This window comes from Gymnodraco acuticeps, unplaced genomic scaffold (assembly GCF_902827175.1).
Source record: "Gymnodraco acuticeps unplaced genomic scaffold, fGymAcu1.1, whole genome shotgun sequence".
Taxonomy (NCBI): domain Eukaryota; kingdom Metazoa; phylum Chordata; class Actinopteri; order Perciformes; family Bathydraconidae; genus Gymnodraco; species Gymnodraco acuticeps.
In genome coordinates, this window is record NW_022989800.1 from 3,285,446 (window position 1) to 3,308,830 (window position 23,385).

A 23,385-nucleotide genomic window follows, 5' to 3' on the forward strand; every position below is an offset into this window, starting at 1 on the left:
TTGAAACTGTGGGGAATTGGATATCATTCATGTTGTCCAAAAAAACGTAATAGTACATCATTAAAACGCTTTACACTGTATCAACACTGTCAATTTGTCAAAGTTAGCCAGTAACTACAGCTTTGTTTGTCACTTACCTTCATAATTGTCGACGTAGCTGGATATGTACAGTAGCTACATCTTGAACCCCTTTTCTCTTTTGCTCCTCAGGGCTGAGCCTGCCGCTTGAGCCGATGTACATCACTGATGTTAACCTTCGGTAGGTCTTGGAGACATCGAGTGTAAAATAGTGCCTATATAATATCTATACGCTATCTCTTTCTCGCTATCTATCGCTCTTCCCTCTACCGCTCTACTATAGACCGGAAGTTTACAACCGCACACCCAGCCGCCGGAAGTTGATAGACGCCATCTTGTACAACTAGCCAATTGAGTATTTCAAGACATGGCTTGAGTATTATCTTTGCAACATTTTGCCACTTTGGGGGCTGCAACAGTAGTGCTGGGGGGAAACGATTATTTTGAAAACGATTAATCGGGCGATTATTTGATCGATTAGTCGACTAATCTAACGATTATTTTTTCTGTTGTTCAATTCATAAAAAACGTAATGTAAAAAAAACGTAATGTAAAAAAATGTTTTTCACGATACTGTGTCTCAGGGGATCTTAATATTTAAGAACCTATTAATGTGTTATACCAGATTAACGGAAATAATCTCAGCTAACTGACGATACAAACCATGTTTACCAAAACAAAACACAAGTCTCATAAGAAGCATCTAAATGACCCCTGAGCGAAAAATGCTAACGGACATTGGCACAGAACTCAAGATAAAAGTACCCTTATTACTTATCGTAGCTGCACATACAATATATCCGATTAAAGCTGAGACTCCACAGATTATGTAGGTATATAGTATCATCACTGAGTGATCCGGACTCGCGACAGGGGAAGCAAATACAGTCATCACAACACGTACCTTCACAGAGCTTCTAGGGAGATCGTCTCACCACCGTAGCTGTCAATCTGATCAAAAGACGTGTTCAATGGCATTAAAATGAGAAAAAACGCGGCTGAATCGGTGAATCCATAGGTTTTTAACGTCTATGTATAAAAAAATGATTGAATTTATAATCCATAATTCCATTTTATGTAAAAATCGGAGAGCAAATGCTAGCTGCTAATGGTAGCCACCACAGCTAGCTGCTGCTTCTGCTAGGCTATGCAGCAGTCTCAGTGAGATATAAATATATAAATATCTTTGCGTTTTGGACTAACTTTAAAATATTCCCATGCTTTTGAAGACCTAGGGCGAGATGTTTTCGTTTGGGGGCTTCGTGCGCAATCCTGTGAGGAGGAGGTGGTAGCCGTTTCAGTCTCCATTGTGTTTGAAGTGTGATTGCAAACTGCTTGTTGCTTTGGGTGACCCACGTGTGTGTAGCGACGCGTCGACGCGGAAATATGTCGTCGACGATATTTTGAAGTCGACGCGTCGCTACAGCACTATGCAACAGAGTGTTCCAGACAAAGGGTGAATGTAGGTGTGTTCAGACAGGCAGCATCAGCATGAGATAAATTAAGTGTTATTTGAAAAATAAAGCATGTTCTAGTACAAACCCAAAATAGAGGCAGTTGGGTGCCCAGAAGGCGGGTTCGACTCCGGCTCGCTGAACTATCAGCCCCCCCCTTTCAATCCACCGGGCGTGTGCTGCTGTACGGAGGAGGATTTTACCACGGCTGGGGCCTGCTTTCCACCTGTCCTGGTTCTGCTGTCGCAGAGGCCTGCTTTCACCCCGGGGAAACCACGCTGCTGCTTTCGCCTGTCCTTTGCTGCTGTGCTGATTTTTCTCCAGGAACATCGCGGTTCCCTGGTCTGGGAAAATGGCCCATATCTTGATTCTGCTGTGCCTGTTAACTATTTTGGACTATGAGAAGATCTCTAGTCATTCTGAGGAGTCTACTGGATTCAGGTCTGTTCTGCCACCCGCAGTGGGCATCCCCTGCAAAGGTTCAGATGTGTTACACAAACAATTACCGGTTGCCTTGTCACAGTCAATCTGCTCGACAAAATATGTTTGTCTTTTTTGTTTTCCTGCGATGATGGTTCTTCAGGACTGCTTCTTAAGCTCTAATCACACTCTCGCAGACTTTTCCGGTGATTCTAAAGTAGATGACAATGTATGTGTGTCACTTAAGAGGAAAAGATGCCTGTTTTTTGTTGTTGTTATTACTGTCAGGAAATGTACAACCTAACCCTGGTCCGCCCAGTAGTAGTAGTCAGATCGCTACTCCTGCTGATTTTAAAGCTAGGTCTGGGTTGGGTTTCATCCACTTGAATGTGCGCAGTCTGTTAGGTAAACTAGATTTTGTCCGTATCTGGGCGAGCTCGACTGACGCTGACGTCATTGTTTTATCAGAAACATGGCTAAACAAATCTATTTTGGCCTCTGACATTGCCTTAAATGGTTTTAATGTGTATCGTACCGACCGGCCTAATAAAGGTGGTGGCGTTGCCATTTATGTTAAGAATAAGTTCAGTGTAACCGCTGTAGTTTCCAAATCTATCAATAAGCAATTTGAATTTTTAGCCTTAAATATAGAAGTGGCAAAGGGTCAACAGGTCATGGTCGTGGGCTGTTACAGACCCCCCTCAGCTGTCAAAGACTGCTTGTCTTCGCTAGCAAATATTTTATCGCAACTAGACTACAAGGAAATAGTGCTACTTGGAACTGGGACTGGTTAACTGCAGTGTCAGAGGATTTTAAAAACCTTTGTATCTCTTTAAATGTTACTCAGATTGTTTACAGTCCTACTCACCCTAATATTAAGTCCCCAAATAAATCCTCCCTAATTAATCTCATTTTAACTAATGTTCCCTATAAATACTCAGCTGTGGGAGTATTTGCGAATGATCTGAGTGACCACTGTGTTGTAGCCACAATTAGGGACACTAAGGTCCAAAAGGTTAAACCTCGTATTATCATCAAGAGAGACATAAAACATTTTGTGGAGCAGGGTTTTGTACATGATCTGTTTGGGTTTGATTGGGGAAAAATCGATTTGTGTGCTGATGTTGAGACTGCATGGTCTTATTTTTATCTTGGTTTTATGGAAATTATAGATAGACATGCACCCCTGCGTACATTTAGAGTGAAGGGACGAGACAATCCTTGGTTTTCTGCTGAATTATCTATTCTCCTACATGAGAGAAACAAGGCCTGGGCAAAGGCTAGGAATTTAGGCTCAGAGGTAGAACGGCTGCGTTTTAGGCAGCTAAGAAATAGCTTCACTTCACATGTCAAAAGTGCTAAATCTAAGTATTATCTGTCAGTTACCACAAAGAATCTGAACAACCCTAGAAAATTCTGGAAAGCCATAAAATCGATATCCACCGGTGATATCCGTAATGAGCTACCTCCGTGCCTTACCACAGTATCTGGCACTATATCGGATAGGGCCACCATACTAAATTGTTTTAATGAGCATTTTGTGTCCTGTGGCTTTCTGTTTCATTCCGTTTCTAATTCTGCTTCTGTGAACACCACAGTCGGTGACTCAGAACAATGTGGTCTGGAAAACCCTTTCAGTTTTACTCCTTTTACTGTTGATGTTGTTCGTGAAGTCTTAACCAAGCTAGATCCTAAAAAGCCGGCTGGTCCGGACAACGTAGAACCTTTCTTTTTAAAGATAGCTGCAGATTTTATTGCTCCACCTCTTACTACTCTTTTTAACCTCTCTCTCAGCACGAACAAAATCCCAAAAGTATGGAAGTCAGCTTATGTCCTGCCACTACTAAAAGGAGGGGAGGCCACCTTATTAAACAATTATAGACCCATCTCTAAATTGTCAGTTCTGGCCAAGGTTCTTGAACGCCTAGTGAGTGAACAGGTAAAGGTGTTTTTATGTAACAATGACATCCTGTCTAAACATCAGTCAGGCTTCAGAAAGCAACATAGCACCATCACTGCCACAATGAGTGGTAAATGATATTACGAGTATTTTAGATAATAAGCAGAGTTGTGCAGCTCTATTTGTTGACCTATCCAAAGCTTTTGATACCGTCGATCATCGCATTTTGAAGCAAAGGCTGGTCAGCCATGCAGTAGGGTGGTTTGTAAACTACCTCTCTGAAAGGTCCCAATGTGTTCAGTTTGATGGGCTGTCTTCTGAGTGGTTAAACATCACTAATATTGTACCACAAGGTTCAGTTTTAGGTCCGCTATTATTCTCTATCTATATTAATAGTTTAGGTGAAAATGTCGAAGGAGCAACCTTACATTTTTATGCGGACGATACCGTTATGTACTGTGCAGGTCCCTCGATTAACAAGGCTGTTGTTAAATTACAGGCTGTTTTTAACATTATTCAGGCTCAGCTCTCTGAGCTTAAGCTTCTTTTAAATGTGGATAAAACCAAGGTAATGCACTTTTCGAAAGCTAAAGCTAAAAATACACCAGAGACTGCTTTGGATATTGTAACTACGCAAGGAATACAACTTGAAGTGGTTACCTGTTACAAATACTTGGGTATCTGGCTGTCTCACTTTTAAACTTCATGTCAATAACCTGCTTAAAAAGCTGAGGGTTAGGCTAGGTATCTTTTACAGAAATAAGTCCTGTTTCTCGCTTGAGGCCAGGAAAAGGCTAGTCACTGTGACCTTTTTACCTGTGCTGGATTATGGTGATTTGTTATATATAATATGAATGCACCTGCCAATTACCTGAGCAAGTTAGATGCTGCGTATCACAGTGCACTGAGATTTTTGACAAATTGTAAAGCACTTACGCATCACTGTACCCTGTATACCAAGGCGGTTTTGCCATCTCTTACTGTACGGAGGCTCAGTCACTGGTACTTTTTCATTTACAAAGCCATGTTGGATAAACTACCATCTTATATCTGCTCCCTGATCTCTCTGCGAATTTAAAGTACTTATTGCCTGAGATCGCATGCTGTGGTTTTATTAAATGTGCCAAGTGCTAGGACTGTCTTAGGGAAGAAAGCTTTTAGATGTGCAGCTCCACTAACATGGAACAGTCTGCAAAAAGAATGGAAAATTACCAAGCTAGTACCACTACATGTTTTTAAAGCTCGGTTGGATGCTACAAAATCAGATGCTGTTGGTACCTGTACATGTGGTTAAATATGTAAATTGTAATCCCTGTACATTTTGCTGTATGATGTCCTTTTGTTGTTCTGTTGTTTATGTTTTTATGTCTTCTTGTGGAACCTACTGCTGCAGGTCTCCCTTGAAAAAGAGATCATTGATCTCAATGGGATTTTACCTGGATAAATAAAGGTTTTGAATTTAATTGAATTGAATCCTGCATCTCTCAATAAAGGCACTCCCAGGACGCACAAATATCTAAAAGAAAATAACAATTAAAGCCAACATATGGGCATGATATTTCCCCCTTTAAAATATGTGCTTAATGTATGTTATGATTTGAGGGACTAAGGACTCTGAGAAGGAGTTTCGATAAAGTGTTGGTTCAAATTGGGGCAATCAGGCGCTAAGGGTTACCTTACCTGCCTCTGTGTGCGGTGCGCTGCAATCACTGCTGACTTTAGCGAGTGAATTAGCGAGCTAAGGTACAATAACTTAATTGTAATTGTTTCTAGAAAACTGGCATGCTGTGTCTTTGACCACGCGCATCTTTATCTAATTTCCTCTCTCTGCATCCATTCTGCAACCCTCTCGTAATTTCAAAACCCCTAAACTGATTTCCACCAGATCGTTGAAAGCCAAGGATATAAGGTCAATCCTTTTTTCTATTTAGCCATCAATCATTTCCAGCACATGTTTTTCCACTAGGAGACACTATTCTGCGTCATGTGATTGACATAAGAGGCAATTAAAAGGGGGCTACAAACCCCACAGGGCTTCACACAGCCAGAGTAAAAGTAAACACCTGCAGTGTTAAAGGCTTTAACTGGGATTTATCCCTACATCCTTGTATGTTATTGTCATGTGCAATGGGAGTATTTATATTTGGTCATGTGGTTTAAAGAAAAACAAAAAAAGGAAGTCATTACATTTTCTTGCAGGTGAAACCAACACATCCCTTAAGGTTTCTAAAAAATCTTCTCAAAACAACAAATCAAGTTGACTAAGTGTCATTTCTTGCCAAATACTATTCACTCATCCCAGATAAAAATGATTGACAACACACAACAAAAATAACAAGGAATACATAATAATGAAACATAATATTTGTAGTCGTAGCAATGATACTTTTCTAAGTGGCAAAAAATGTGACTCATGAAGAGATGTGTCAACATGTGTTTTTTAAGTGAATATAGATCCATACAAGCATTACATCACTATCTGTTTGTGTTTTTTGTTCATGTTTGTTAGTAAAAGAAGAGTATGATGCTTAAATGGTTGTGTGTTGGTTTTTGTGTCCGTGGGTATCTATTAGTGCTCTCTGGCTCCTGATGCTGCTAATGACCAGCTTCAGCACTCTGCAGATGCTGTTGATGAAGGCATATACGTTTCAAAGAAAAATAAAAGCACAAGGCTGAAACCTCTCCCCCGCTGCTGTCAACTTTGACATTTGTTCGGATAAAAAACAAGCATGTCAACTGTGATAAATGTCAGGCTTGTGTCCCGGTCGCATATCTGTGTCCGACATCACTGCCAGCGTGAGTGATCAGGCTGTCTGTGTGTTATTCTTCGTCCCTTCCTCTGTCTTTATCTCTGATACTTGGAGTTTCAGGCTTTGCACTTTCCCTCCTCACCTCATACCTCAAAGACCGTACCTACAGGGTAACTTGGAGAGGGTCCGAGTCCGACCCTTGTCAATTAACTACAGGGGTCCCTCAGGGCTCTGTTCTTGGTCCCCTCCTCTTCTCCCTGTACACAAACTCGCTCGGATCAGTCATTAGCCCGCATGGTTTTTCATACCACTGCTACGCTGACGACACCCAATTAATTATGTCCTTTCCCCGTTCAGAGACCCAGGTCGTCGCACGCATCTCTGCTTGTCTAGCAGACATCTCTCAGTGGATGTCTGCTCATCACCTCAAGCTCAACCTTGACAAGACTGAACTGCTTTTCCTTCCAGGAAAAGATTGTCCCACTCTTGACCTGACAATCAACATCGGCACCTCTGTTGTTTCCCCGACTCAGACTGCAAGGAATCTGGGTGTGACCCTAGATAACATCACTGCAAACATCGCTGCTACAACCCGTTGCTGCAGATACACGCTTTACAACATCAGGAGGATACGTCCCCAGCTGACCCAGAAAGCCACGCAGGTTCTGGTCCAGGCTCTCGTCACCTCACGCCTAGACTACTGCAACTCCCTCCTGGCTGGTCTACCTGCATGTGCCATCCGACCTCTGCAGCTCATCCAGAATGCAGCGGCTCGTCTGGTCTTCAACCTTCCTACATTTTCCCACATCACTCCGCTCCTCCGCTCACTTCACTGGCTTCCGGTAACTGCTAGAATCCACTTCAAGACACTGGTACTTGCGTACCATGCTGCGAATGGATCTGGCCCTTCCTACATCCAGGACATGGTTAAACTGTACACCCCAGCGCGTGCACTACGCTCTGCATCAGCCAAACAGCTCGCTGCACCCGCACTGCGAGGGGGACTCAAGTTCCCATCAGCAAAAACACGTGGGTTTGCTATCCTGGCTCCAAAATGGTGGAATGAGCTCCCCATTGACATCAGGACAGCAGAAAGCCTGCACATCTTCCGGCGCAGACTGAAAACTCATCTCTTTCGACTCCACTTCGAGCGAGAGAATTACTAACAAAGAATTACTAACAAAGCACTTATATTCTAATAAAGGACTGGCTTATCTATAGCCAGTTGAGTAGCACTTGAAATGTTTGGCTCTATGAAACCTGATGTACTTATATGATTCTGTTTTCTTCAAGGTTGTGTCTTCCTGGTCGAATGTACTTATTGTAAGTCGCTTTGGATAAAAGCGTCAGCTAAATGCAATGTAATGTAATGTAATGATACTCCAAACACAGTTACCCTCATGCCTAACTTAATAAACCTGTTGTAAAAGCACCAACCCACTCTCGCCCCAAGTGCTGGGATTTGAAACACGTGGTGCTTGCTCTGAGACATATTCCTTAACCTTTGAGGCAACAACAGAGACAGTCAGTTATTCCGTTTTTCAGTGCGCTTGCCTGTTTTATGTTTTGATCATCAATGTCAAAGCAAGGGAATGCAGTGAAACTCAGATTTGACCTGTAGTTTTAAGCATTTCGTGGTAAACTGATAAATACATAACTTCCATGTGTATTCACCCTTCAGAAAGTGTGGATTATATAAAGATTGCAGCAGAGCCCTGAGGTTAGTATAGCTGAAATAAACAAAATAATCTTCTCTTTAATAGAAGGAATACTCATAGTTTTAAGTTTTTTTTAAGGAATAATCAATAATATAACAAATCATTTTGGAAGGGTCATGTAAGGTGGTTTTATGTATACAGTATGATGGGCATCACTCTGCTCTGCCCGAGTGTCGAAATACACATCAATGATAGAAATCAAGAATTGCTGCCTGTTTGTCAATCTTAGCCTTCCTTCTAGAGGAGTCCCTTTTCAATCACTCGAATAGAATGGGAATCCAATTTCCCAATAATTGGTAGCTTCGATAGAAACGTTCCCAAAACACAAGGCATATGCTGTGGAAACCACGTTCCTACTGACACTTCAATTCATAGTAAAAGGAGTTTTATTTGAAATTGATTGAAAACTAAATAATTGTGCTGAAGCGTGTGCATACTTCCAAATGTTTTATGTAAACAGTGAAAATCTGTAAACAGCATTTGTTTCTTGGAATGACGCCACAGACACCCAGTTTGTAAAATTGCAAATATAAAAAATATTGCAATACTTTAACTGGGCCATAGATTCAATGAATAGTGTGTTACTTAAATTAGATCCTTGATATTTCAACTCTAAGGCAATAGTTCCTCATTTTGGAAATAGATTTTCTTCTCTTTTTTGTCAGAAAGTTAAATGATGAACATTGATCATATTAATGGTTTCATCAGTCATAGTGTAAAAAAAATGGGAAACGAATGGTTCAAGTTCATGTAGATGCGAACGGAGAGTCCATTACACCAGAAAATTGAACTACAACACTTCATTAGAGAATAACTCCTGCGCACTACAGTACTACATAGGAGCATCAGAGGGTGACAGTTCCTTTTACAAAAGAGATGCAGAAAGCTCTCCCAAATCTGATGAGCCGGCTCCAATGGGCCGATAAAGTCATGCATTAACTCAGCAAGGTCCATAAATATAAGCCTTTGGACCTGTGGAGCATTTGCGAAGGCTGCTGGCAAATCATCTCTGTGTAGTGGATCGGCTGCTTTCTCCCCCTGCTGTGGGGTAGAGACTTATCTCTCCGCCACCACCATGCTTCCCTGATTCCCCAATCCCCCTGTGTCCCTGTGGCCATGTTCTGCCAGCTTCACACCGCTGCATTTCCTAATACCTGTCTCCAAATCGTGCTCCTGACCTTTTTCTAAGTGTGTCCTGGGCTCGGATCGAGTCAGCCGTCGTTTGCTTTCTCATTATATTTGTGCCTCTTTAACAAACCGTCTTGAATCATCCAGTGTGCATGGGTCATTAAAATTAAAATGACCCTACGTTTCTTTAGCCAGGAGCATCTCCCCTCTCCCCTCTCCCCTGCATCTGACAGCACTGTGACTGTGCATTCCTGACACGTTTGACAGAGGCCCTGACTGTAAACACTAACACAAACAGAAAGGAGAGAGTTGACATTTACTGCACTCGCAGAATTCTGACTTGCCGAGCAGAGTGAAGCATAAGAAACCTCCAGGAAATATTGTGTTTTCTGGATGAACACGTCCCAGTAATTATGCTAATCGAATATGGTTATCTAGGCAGTTTGTTGTGTGGGGAATTCAGATGAGGATATTAAATGATGAGGGTAGGTGTTTGACTTGTTTTAATAGCTAACAATTTAATTTACTCATCTGTTTCTTTTTTTGTTATAGGCTGCAAAAAAAAGGTGATATGCTTCTTCTTAGAGGAACAATACTGCAGCAGCCCCAAAAGATCTCACTTCTGTCTCCAAACGTCAGTCTTTACACCTATTGCCATACCCAGCCAAAAAACCTCACCTCCAGGCTTAATGACTTCTGTTTCTACATATTCCACTGAAGGGTGGCGACCTTCAAACCAAAAGAAGCTGCCTCAAATGTCCTGTTTTTGTGGAATTAATGTGAATCTAACATATTGTTGCTAGCATGATTAACACTATAGATTCTACACATAAGCACACATTCGTTGTCAAAGTAGCAGCAGTGGGCTTTGGTCTACGCGTCAAATAATGAATAGAATAAAGCGTCATCATTAAATCAAGGATGTAACCTCGGTCTGTCAGTGGGCTCCCCTCTATCTCCACTGCGACCCACCTCTAATCGAATTGCAACAGCAGCAGCGTTTTATTAAATCACTGACACCCGGTTGTATTTATCTTAAGCCAGACGTGCCGGAGGAGTTTAATTTTGCTTGAATAGCAAATGCAGGATTAAAAAATATATTTTGTGTAGTAAGAAACTGAAGGTTTAATGAAAACCTGTGCTCTACTTTTCCCTCCCAGCAGCGTTCAAAGTGTAAGCCGTGGATATGACATAAACCACTGCTCACATACTGGGACACTAATCATTAAGATTATCTCTTTTGCTGTTTACAACATTGTGGCAGCATATTTTCTTGGATGCACAAATCTGAAAAAGATGAAGGGCATTGTGAAAAGGTATCCATTTATATATGCCTAATATACTTGGTCAAGATTTATTTGTCACACATCAGGTACATTCATAATGTAGCTGTTCATTTTCTGTTACTGAAATTTCCAAAATGTACATGGGAGAAACTGTATCTAAAGGAATACCGGATTATTTGGGATCATGGATTATGTTTATATGCTTTCTTGTTAGTTAAGAAGATCAATACCACGCCACTGTATTTAAAATGTTCGTTAGTGAGCTTTATTGTTGCCATTGGATCAAAGTGTCTGGTTCCCCCTGTGCCTTTTTTAAACTAGCTAGCCTTAAATTGAACAAACACATTTGAGATTAGCTCTCAGGAAGAACCAGAACAAAAAATGTACCTAAATCTCAGAAAACTCCTTTTACTAATTACGTTATTTTTCTCAGTTTTTCTCCTAATGGCAATCCTGGTTCTCTGGTTCTTCTTCAAAGGTCACTTTTCTTGAAAACGCTAAAAAGCCTTTAATCGGATGGATAGAACCCACGCCTATAGCTGCACAAACAGCCATTCTGTTTGTTTGTTTGTGTCGCCATGTGTGGGTTGTTACCCATCTTTATCTTAACATGCACAAGCATTGTCAGTGTTTTGAGGAATTCACAATGAAATATCCTTCTGGTAATGCCTTTTAAGTCTTCGACAGTAGTGTGCCTTGGTCCTTTCTTCTTTTTTGAGCTTTTGTGTTCCCTAAAGACCTTAATTCAACTTTTAAATATATATCAGGTCATGATCAGATTTATATAGCACATCTGACACCAGATATTTGTATTTTTCCCTGATTCAAAAATAGATGATGAAAATAAATCTCAGCTAAACTGACTACACACATACTCTTTGAAAAAGCACATCAATTACTGAACAACTTGAAAGCAAAAACCAAACGCCTCAGCTAGGATGTGTTGTGTCGCCGTCCAGTATGGGGCTGATTTGTCCAAAGACTGGCTGTTACCCACCACCGGGAAAACACTAAGCCAGGAATCAGAGAGCCAGAAAACAGTCTGCTCCATCATTCTCTCTCTTTACTATTTCTAATTGAAACCCTACTCACATTTAAACCAATACTCCTTTCTTTTCTTTTTTTAATATAAACTTTAGCATTTCAACGCCCTACCTCTCAAACATTCACCACTGTCCATTTAGCTTTAATAGCTGGCTTAATTATCCAGTTGGATCGGGTAGCGTGTAAGTGAAGAAATGGGAATGTACCAGTGGTAAATCAACCAGAGGATGCACTGAACAGAGACGGGTGGGAATTTCCCTCAGGGCTCCACACATCCTCTCATCTAATAGATTGTAAATCTCATAAGTCACTTTTTTTCTTTTAGCTCCATGCCATATGATTAAATGACTAGAGTAATGTGGGCCCCATCAGATTGAGAAAGGCAGTGATGATAGCCCAGCTCTGATGTGGAGGGGGAAGTCATTTCATATTATGTCCCAGATTTGGCAGATGGTCAGCTCGAATTCCTTTCTCTCCTCAGCACCTTCACAAAACACCTACCTCCTAGATTTCAAAGTTTGCACCTCAGAGTGCAATTGCAATCAAATGTGAATGGAAACATGGAGGGCATTCAGCCTTGACGTACTTCTGTCGACTGACATGGGAGTGAAGAAGCCAATGGGATTTGCCCATTGGATTTTTAATTATGGCAGAAAATAACAGTTTTATGATACTTACACGTTATGTTCAGCAGGATAATCCTCACAAAGGACCACCATTTCTATGGCTTTTATAGCGTGTTTATGCATTTGCTATATAAGTAAAAAGCTAATTTAATGCTGACAACCGTGGCCCACACAGCAGCGTGCGTTGACGCTTGGAGGTGGGCGTATCTGAAGCTTGGGGATTTTTTGCGAGCAACGCGACCAACAACCAATCACATGAATCTCCCGCCCCCGACATACAAAGCAATAGCAATGTTAAAACGAAGTAAACTGGATATAAAATCCCCAAACAGGCGAAAACCTACCAGTTTCATCCACTGTCTCTGCCACCTCCCTCCATGCCTCGCTCCTCCGGTTTGTATCCCGGTAGATGAACAGAGACTGATCATACAGCACCGGGTGATTCACTACCGCTATAATGAATTTTCCCTCCATTTTTTGGAATATGAGGAAATGACCTGCGTAGTCTCTCCCAGCATACACGCGGTTTGATTGGCTAGCGCTTGTACTGGCAGATTTGCATAAACAGGATTTCATTGACTGACGCCTCCGTCGAGGCGTCAAAAGTTGAACATTGCTCAACTTTTGAAGCCAGCAACGCCAGCAACGCTCCACGTCGCTTCCCAAAATGCAGTTGGGCTAAAAGTGACGTCACCCCATTCAAAGTGAATGGGCAGAAGCGTTGGAAGCTTCAACGCACCCCGCTGTGTGGACGGGCCGTCAGTTCAGTTTTAAGGTTTCAGTCAAATTAGTTGTCCCAAGTTTCTGCCTGACAGATACTGTAGCAGTATTGAGATTTAAAATCACAATTTCAATCAGATCAACTACAGAACGTGTATACAGAGTACACACACTGAAACAGAGAAGTCTAAAAACAATGTTACTCACACAATTCTAGAAGTCACCAGTTGTTATCCTGTCAAAATCGAGTTGCACACTGGCAGGTCAGTGACCAGGATGAGACTTAAATACAGTTTCTGGGGGGGAAGTGGCCGCAGATCAGAGCTGATGGGCCTCAATCGAGCCTGGCTACCTCCTGAGTTGTGATTGTCTTTTCAGTGGCACAATGGTTTTACAATTACATTAAACCCTAAGTTATAAAGTTATGAGTTTAAGCCTTAATACAGTTACACCTACTCAATAAAGCTCTTAGTATTCTATAAATGTTTCAATCAAAGTTAACCCTAGCAGTCAGTTAGTTCAGTTTTAAGGTTTTAGTCAAATTAGTTGTCCCAAGTTTCTGCCTGACAGATACTGTAGCGGTTTTGAGATTTAAAATCACAATTTCAATCAGATCAACTACAGAGCATTTATACAGAGTACACACACTGAAACAGAGAAGTCTAAAAACAGAATGTTGCTCACACAATTCTAGAAGTCACCAGTTGTTATTCTTTCAAAATCGAGGATCCCCCACGGAAGAGGACAAGGAGTTGGCAGGACCCCCGGCGAAACAGGTGACGGCGGGACCTCCAACGGAACAGGACATGGGGTTGGCAGGACTCTCAGCGGAACCCCCAACGACACAGGACATGGAGTTGGCAGGACCCCCGACGAAACAGGTGTCGGCTGGACCTCCAACGGCACCGGACATAGGGTTGGCAGGACCCCCAGCAGAAGAGTTGTCGGCGGGGCCTCCAACGGCACAGGACATAGAGTTCACAAGACCCCCGACAGAAGAGTAGTCGGCGGGATCCCCAACGGGACAGGACATAGGGTTGGCAGGACCCCCGGCAAAAGAGTTGTCGGCGGGACCTCCAACGGCACAGGACATAGGGTTGGCAGGACCCCCGGCAGAAGAGTAGTCTGCGGGACCCCCAACGGGACAGGACATGGAGTTGGCAGGACCCCCAGCGGTACCTCCAACGGCACAGGACATAGGGTAGGGACTTGAGAGGGGACTCAAGAGGAGACTGGAGAGGGAACTCGAGAGGAGACTGGAGAGGGGACTGGAGAGGGGACTCGAGAGGGGACTCGAGAGGAGACTCGAGAAGGAACTTGAGAGGAGACTTGAGACGGTCGGTTGCTGGGGCCGGTTCTGGAGCCGGAACCATGGCTGTTGGGCACGGAACAGAATCCTGGACCCTGGCTGTGTGTGCCAAGTAATGGAGCACGGAAGCATGGCTGTGTGGGCCGGTATGGTGCACGGATCCATGGCTTTGTGGGCCAGTTCTGGAGCCGGAACCATGGCTGCTGGGGCCAGAACTGAGGCTGGAACCATCGCTGCTGGGGCCAGAACTGGGGCCGGAACCATGGCTGCTGGGGCCAGAACTGGGGCCGGAACCATGGCTGCTGGGGCCAGAACTGAGGCTGGAACCATAATAATAATAATAATGCATTTTATTTATATAGCGCTTTTCACAACTCAAAGACGCTTAACCATGGCTGTGTGGTCCGGCACTGGAGCACGGAACCATGGCTGTGTGGGCCGGTACTGGAGCATGGAACCATGGCTGCTGGGGCCTGTACTGGAGCCCAAAGCATGGCTTCTGGGGCTCGGGCTGCTAGCCTGGACCTGCGACTCCTTCTCGTGGACCTCCAAAAGCCAGACGAGTACCCGAGAACAGCTCCTGGACAGGAGCAGGAACTGGGGAAGAAGCAGGGGTTGACTCCAGACGGAACACACCGAGACGTATGGTGTCAGGTTGGGAATTGGGAGGCAGGGAGCTAGCATGCCTGGGGCTAGCTGGCCGGGAATCACATGTCGAAAGGAAATCCAAAATCCAGTCAGGTAAGAACTTAACTAAACATGGTTTCTCTGTTGCCAACCGGTGCGCCTCTACCAGAGCGGCCTTCCTCTGCCGAACACTGGACGCTCCCTTCCACCAAAATTCTGTAATTCTACCTCAAATGGATCGTCTGCTGGGTCCATTTCTGGTTGGTTCATTCTGTCAGGGTTGGGGAAAAATAGGACCCAAATGCAGATTGAGGAGGAAGCAGGTTTCAAAAGGAAACAAAAGGCGAGCTTTATTTACAAAAGCTGAACAAAACAAGAATCCATGAACAGGTATGAGGCACGAGGTAGCATCCAAACCAAAGGTGACTGTGACCAACATGAAGGGAGACATGAACGACAAATAATGAACCAACACCGAAGAGACAAGACTAAATACAGGGAGGGGTAATTACGAGACGAGAAACAGCCGGGCAGGGAAGGAGAAACACAAGGGCAACAGGTGAACACAATCAGACACACCAGGGAAACTAACGACAGGGAGGAAAACAAGACACAGGAGAGGCTTCTCAATACTCAAATTTCCCCTCCTCGACTCCTCGGTCCTCCGGTAGTGACCCGGAAATGGATTTCAGCATGCCATTTTGAAGGATATCTCATTTCTCTAAATGCACACCGAGGATCGAGCGTCGAGGAGGCTCTCTGGAGGAGCTATAACCGAGGATACACTGATGGTTCCTCCACGGATGCATTTCGGGGAACGGTGGAGGCGTGACGCACGGACTTATCTCAGCCAATGACAGCTCTGCATGCATCCCCTGGATATTATTTTAGAAACTGCTTTCATCGCGTGGCGATGTTTCCAGAGAGAACAGCTGTGAGGTCCGTGCAGATAGCAGAGCAGTGTGTATAATATATATATCACTCAGTATAACAGGCCTACTCTCTTTATTTGCTTTAGTTTAGTAGATAACTACAAACAAATAGTCGATATTTTTCTAAGACCATTTAGTGCTTCACATAATAAAATACACAACGGCTGTAGCCTGCTTATGCTTTAGGAGCTGTAGGTGTGTGTGTGGTAGTGTGTAAGTGTGTGTGTTGTATAGTGCGTAGATGCGGCGGACAGACAGGTCTCAGTTGTTTTTGTGTCCTCTGCTTACTTTTAATACTTGTAAATACAACTTTTGGCCCGTAATTTCATTTCCCCATTTCAGCGACCAGAGAGAGAGGGGGGGGGGTATATCCAGTCACATTACATTACACATGTTACATTATTGTAGCGATCCTGATAGGCTACTCAGGGTGTCACTTAGGCATCCCCCGTCTCTCTGCCAATCATAGAGCTGCACCGTGATGGTGGCTGAGGTGCGGGCCTGTGGTTGGTGGAGCGGACGGGGGAGGGCGGGGAGTTGTGACGTGGACAGTGCTATATCTTGTGGTTGGTTTAGGAAATAAGTCAGTGTGCGGTAGAACCAAGCGGCAAACTGTGGGGTAGAGCCGGATTATATTAGGTCTTAAAGTTTGTGCATACATTAGGGCGTGGTCACTTTGATTGACAGATACGTGCCTCACTGTCAGCTAACAGCAACTTGTCCAATCTGCTAGGCTACAACCATAGAGGCTACAACGTTAGTTAGTTGTAGTTACTGTACTTGATCCTTTAGCTGTGTTCGTGGTGATCGTGCCTGTTAGGGAATATTGTTACAAATACCAGATAATTAAAATGTCGTGCTGTGCGCTTGAATGTACTAACAGATCTTCCAAGAAGTCTACTTTCAGCTTTTTTCGGTGAGTAAAATGATAATATTATACATGTTAACCCCGTTAGCAGGTGTTTGTGTGCTTGTTAGCTTAGCCTGTTATGTAGCTTATTAGCCAGCTAAGGACGTAACCCTTTATACATATATACAGTTTAGTTTATGATTCAGCCTTGGGTAAGACTTTTATACTATATGGCTATCAGGGCCGTATCTAGGATTTCCTAAATACCGAGGTCCAAACCTTCTAGGGGGGTTCGGGGGTATACACCCCCGAGATTTTTGGGATTTTCATGATCTAGTGAGGTGCTTTTTAAGTCCTGTGGGGGGTCCGAAATTGGATAATATATTGATTTCAAACCAAGTCAGTGGGCTACAATATAAATTATTTTTGAAAGTGTAATGCATAAGAATCAGTTGATTGACAGTTGACAACATAAATAATGGAAAGTAGAGCTTTGCGATTGATTCCAACCTTCTCTGCATATGCATCACTCAGAACAGAATTAATGCTTTTCTGTTGCCCTTGGCTACTGACAGAAAATGTTCAGCCAGCTCCGAGGCATGTAGGTGTGCTGGACTACAACTGTGGTTAGAAATGATGCCCCGCTTCTCTCCAATGGCATTTTTCCAGTCTCGAAATCCGTCATTTATGAAGATTGTGTTCTTTTGTTTTTTACTAAATGACATACAAATGGAACAATAGGTGGAATCTTCTGAAACAGAATATCTTAGCCAAGGATATTTCTCCTCCCACTTCATGTTATAGCGTAATTGCTTTTCACCAAACTTTGTTTTGGGGTAATTATGTTCATGTTTGAACCACTTTTTTTTGAGAAGGCAGTACTTTTCTTCATCAGTTAGTGCTTTATTTTTATAATTGGCTCGATCAAATTCATGTAGAATTGTCTCTCTTTGACCGTTATCAGCTCTCTCACCACTCATCTCTCTCATCTATTCCTGCTACCTCTCTTCCGGCCTGGTCTACTCTAGTATTGGTATTTGGTCTCTCTTGTGTCTCCTGTGCTATTTCCCTCAGTCTCCATTTCCATAACCCGCCCCATCTCTTCTATCTCTTCCATTACTCTCTCTGTCCTCTACTCTTTCTCTTTGTTCAATCTCTCCCTCGTTGTTAAATGTTTGCTCCTCCTCACTTGTCGCTCCAGCCAGTGAATTAAAACCAATTCAGTTCATTTAACTTGTTTGTTTGCATTCTTTTTTTTACATTTAAATCTGTTTTGTTTGATTCTCAAAAGAGAACAAAGATGTAAGCAAATTGTGTTTTATACAATTGTATGTTATTATGACATCATAACTGCAATAGATATATGTTGTTTTAAAATGGTGCCTATTGTCTATAAATGAAGACTATTGTTATAGATAGATAGATAGATGGATGTTGTGTCCCGTCAATTATGTTAAGTTTTGTCATGTTAGTTTAGTTTATGTTCCATTTCCTGTTTTGTTTTGTACTCACCTTGTCTCATTCCAGGTCCCTTTACTTCCTGCTCTGGTTCCTTTTCCCGCCATCATCAGTGTCTGCCCCGCCCCTGATTGTTTCCACCTGTGCCCACTTACCTCATGTATATATTGTCCTGTCTCCCCTCGGTTCGTCTTGTTCATTGCTCCAAGAAGTAAGATCTAAGCCATTGTTTAATGAAAGTCAGTGTTTTGCCTTTTACCCTCCACGAGAGCGCTTTACGTTTGTCAGTTTGTTCATTCCTCTAAAAGAGTGATTTTGTTTGTTGCAAGTAAAGACTATTTTTTCTTCAAAAACCTTTTTGTCTCTGGGTCATGCATTTGAGTCCTCCAAGCTATTGAGTCAAGGTTCCTAACAATGGATGGATATATAGATAGATAGATAGATGGATGGATAGATGGGGTTATTAAGCCTACATTAATTTGTGTGACTGTACCTGCAGTTCCTCCCTGACTTCCATCACTTTCTCTCTCTCTCTCTCTCTCTATCTCTCTATCTCTCTCTCTATCTCTCTATCTCTCTCTCTCTCTCTCTCTCTCTCTCTCTCTCTCTCTCTCCTCTCTCTCTCTCTCTCTCCTCTCTCTCTCTCTCTCTCTCTCTCTCTCTCTCTCTCTCTCTCTCTCTCTCTCTCTCTCTCTCTCTCTTCCTTACCAAAGCTGAGCTTCGACTGACGTAGTCTTTTCATTATATCTGAGTCAGTGTAAAAAGAAAACAATACAATATTATATCTTCAATGTTTTACTCAAATTGAAATGAAAGAAAAGCATTACAACGTTTGTTAAAAGGTAATCCTTCTGACATTGGATGAATGTAATTAACTTTAGCTCTCTAGCTAGTTTATTCACGCAATATAAACCAAAGTATAGCCTATAGCTGCAATATCAGTTAGTGTGCATGTTGTCGGACGTCCACTGACTAACGTACAGCGTTCACACAGGATCTGCTGGTCCTATGATGTCCTGATGAACAGAAACACAAGCAGCCCGCTGGACTCAGATCTCTAGATACCTCCGCCTGTCCTCCGGTACAAGCCCGGGCTGCGGTGGTTTGTTGATACATGTTGTCTTCTTCTGTTTGCTTTAATCGAGACTGCGTAGTTATGCAGCGCCCCCATGGTCAGTAAATGGAAGTACTACAAAGAACCCCGTTTAGTGCAGTTATTTCACAAGTTTTGTATACACAGCTCGAAAAATATTACCGAGGTCCGGACCTCGGTGACCTCAATGGTAGATACGGCCATGATGGCTATGACGCCCATAATGCTAAACGGGAGCAAATGTTAAAAGGGGTGGGCCGCCGGAGTCCACGCCGCCGAAGCTAACGGGGCTGCTGGGTGCTAGCTCGCTAGCGCGTCCCGGCGGCCGTAGCTAGCACCCTGGGGCTCCGTTAGCTTCGGCCAGCGGCGGAGTCCGGCGTTATAACTGGAGATCAAGGAATGCATCGTAACGCGGACTTGGTTCGCCTGCAGCCCGCTGTAGTATTAGCTAAATAAATGATGTTGAGCAAGGCTTATTAAGCTGAACACCGCCACAATTATTCTGCTATGTATCGGTACTTATCTTATTTTATTAACGTGTGAATGACAAGCATTAAGAATAATACCAAATAGCTAATTATCTTGCAGATTGTCTCGTTTGATTATGAATGTAACGTGTATATAGTGGAACTACACTGTTTTATCAAAACCAAAGTGCCACGCAGTGACTTGGTATGCATGTATTTCGGCAGGAAATGTGCAACCTAGATGACATTTACCAACACAGACTATATAGAAATATTTGCGTTACTAAGTGAATATGGCATTAAGCCTCCTGTTGTCTTCGGGTCAAATCTGACCGATTTACTACTTTCATCAATCATGTTTTACATTCGATTGATACTGAGAGCATGTTAGCTTAGCTTCTTAGCCTGAGCTAGGACTCGAACGTCACGCTCGTTGGCAGCAGGTCCCGCCCTGTCCCGCCTCGGCTCCGCCTTTTTGCCCTTATTTGGAGAAGGCGGGAGTTAGACTCTGACGACACCGTCGAGCCGTTAGTGGCCGACTCCGCCTACTAAGGGCTTCACGGCAACTCTGCAGAATCCTATGGGTGACGTCACGGACCCTACGTCCATTTATATATACAGTCTATGGGTAGAACCCACGAAGTGTACTTGACCTGTTATCATCTGTCTTCAAATACGAGTTATTAAAGCCTAATAACTACAAGCCTGTCTCCGACTCATCTTGGGAACGTTACATTGGTGTCAGAAGTGAACTTTTCGAACAAGGGACGTCTATCCGGACGAGAGTCGTAACTGCGTCACGGAGCTAGCCGGTAAGCTAGCGGGGATGGATAAGTTCAGCAAGATGGGAGTGAAGCAGGAAAACAGTAGTGATGAAGAGGAAGATGGAGCATGCGGGTGGTCGAAGGACATGAGAGAGGAGTTCATGAGTGCACGGGAGGTGAGAGAGCGCCTGAGAGAGTAGGCGGTGAGGATGGCTAGAGACGCGGGAATGTCTCCATCTTCTGCGACAGTTCGCACCATTTCCAAGCTGGAGGTAAACAACAATGGCGGCGCCCATCAACCCGCAGCAGCCGCCGCCGGGTCAGTGAAAACACCCAAATTCTCGGGTAAGGCAGACTGGGAGGCTTTCCATGCCCAATTTGAACTGCTTGCTCATGCCGGGGGGTGGTCAGTAGAGACTAAAGCACTACAGCTAGCTTTGTGCCTCACAGAAGAAGCTCTTTCATGTCTGCTACTACTTAGCCCTGTGGACCGACTCAGCTATGGAGCGTTAGCGGGGGCTTTGAAGAGGCGGTTTGGACAGTGTTTCCCGCCAGAGCTGCTCCGGAATGAGTTGAGTAACTGCTGTAGAGAGTTTGGAGAGACGCTGCGTGCACTGGCTAACAACGTGGAGAGCCTGACGTGGCGGGCGTATGCACACATGGCACCCGGAGTACAGAGTGAGCTGGCACGTGATCAGTTCATCAGGGCCCTCCGGCCTGCGGACTTGAGGGTCGAGGTACAGCTGCAGCATCCACAGTCCTTACAGGCGGCCTTGGAGATGGCTGTGGAGAGGGAGAACGTGTGGAGTGGAGCTGCTAGGAGCGGCGGAGTGCCGGCGGTGAGGAGCTGCAGGGAGGAGGAGAAGCCTGCATGGGTTACCGAGCTGACAGAGATGATAAGGGCTGTTTCTCTGCAGCCAACACACAGACCAGACACCAGAGTCTGCTGGGAGTGTGGTCAGCCAGGACATTTTGCCAGAGACTGCACCAAGGCTCGGCGACGCCAGGGAAACTACGGGGGGCCCGCATAGAGGAGGATATGTGGAACCAAGCCTGAAGACTCCCCAAACAAACCACAGCTTTATTGCCACCGACTCAGACATCCGCGGAGGGAGCCCGACAGCACAGCAGGGGGAGCCAGACTCTACTCCCTCCTGAAAAAGATGACAGCACCGGAGTGGAGCCTGTCGTCGCGGTGGGCCGTGCTGGTGGGGACTCCTGCTATGTCCCTGTCGAGGTGGAGGGGGTGCCCTGCGATGCACTGGTGGACACAGGCTCTACAGTAACCCTGGTGAGAGCAGAAGTGTTGCCCAGTGGGACTATGTTCGAGCCGACAGCGGTGCGTCTGCGCACAGTCACCGGAGAGTTGGCGGCTATGAAAGGAAGAGGAGTGCTGTCTGTGTCGGTGGGGGGAGTGGAAGTGCGGCACCCCGTGTGGATAGCGGATGTACAGGACCCGTGCATTCTGGGTTTGGACTTTCTGAAGGCGACGTGCTGCCTCCTTGATCTTCAAGCCGGCACAGTGAGTTTCGGGGGGGGACCTGTAATCACTATGACCTGTGTCCACAACCCTGCTGAGCCTGCGGGGAGACCCCCGACACCCACCGTGAGTACCCTAGACACGGAAGCAAACCCTCCCTCCCTTCCTGTACCCACGGTGACGCCCACTCAGGACAATTCCCCACCTGTCACCCCCGGGCTGCGCCACCCGAGCACAGCCCCCCCCCCAAGTACCCCAGACGGAGGTAGAAGAGGCTCGGTCTGCAGTATTGGAGGTGTGGAGGAAGAACTGTGGCGGCCTGAATCCCGAGCAGCAGGAGCAATTGGAGCAGCTCCTGCTAGAGTTCCAGAGCAGTTTCGCCATGAAGGAGGAAGAAGTGGGCCGAACGCATCTGGTGGAACACGAGATCGATACGGGGGACTCGCGGCCCATCAGGTGTCGCCCGCGGCGACTCCCCCTGGCTCGTCAGCAGGCTTGCGACGAGGCAGTGCAGAGCATGCTGCAGGCAGACATCATCGAGCCCTCAGACAGCCCCGTGGGCAGCACCGGTAGTCATGGTCCCGAAGAAGACAGGGGGCTGGCGGCTGTGCTCAGACTACAGACCGGTGAACGGGGTCACCAAGAAGGATTCATACCCCCTTCCCCGCATCGATGAGTCCCTGGACCTGGTCGCAGGGTCGTCGTGGTTCTCTTCCTTGGACCTCCGCAGCGGGTATTACCAAGTCCCTCTTGCCCCGGAGGCCAGACCAAAAACAGCTTTCTGCACCGGCCGAGGACTATGGCAGTTCAAGGTCCTCAGTTTTAGGCTGTGTAATGCCCCGGCCACCTTCGTGCGGTTGATGGACAGGGTGCTGTCTGGGATTCCCCGCCAACAGTGTTTGGTTTACCTGGACGACATCCTGGTGCATGGCAGCTCGTTTGAGGCGGCCCTGGGATCGCTAAAAGTGGTGCTGGAGAGGATCAGAGCCGCTGAGTTGAAGCTACATCCAGATAAGTGCCATTTCCTACAGAGAGAGGTCACCTTCCTGGGCCACAAAGTGGGGGGGGAGGGCATCGGCACCCTGCACGAGAAAGTGCAGGCGGTCACAGGCTGGCCAAATCCTCGCAACCAGAAACAGCTGAAGAGTTTCCTGGGCCTGGCCTCGTACTACAGGAAGTTTGTACGGGGTTTTGCCTGTATTGCCGCACCCCTGTTCCAGCTGCTGCAGAAGGACAGGGAGTTTCTGTGGTCTGAACAATGTCAAGCAGCGTTTGACGGCC

General features: G+C 45.0%; 1 protein-coding gene across 2 annotated transcripts in view; it reads left to right on the top strand.

Moving 5' to 3' along the window:
- Window positions 1–23,385, top strand: part of LOC117552578 (phospholipid phosphatase 4-like) — a 73,803-nt gene that overhangs the window by 19,193 nt on the left and 31,225 nt on the right. Inside the window, exon 2 of one of the 2 annotated variants that reach the window (XM_034226167.1) lies at window positions 211–259. The exons of the other annotated variant lie outside the window; for it this stretch is intronic. Coding sequence (XP_034082058.1) covers window positions 234–259 — 26 coding nt within the window. The 5' untranslated portion in view covers window positions 211–233. The remainder of the gene's footprint in view (window positions 1–210; window positions 260–23,385) is intronic. 2 annotated transcript variants of the gene reach the window in all.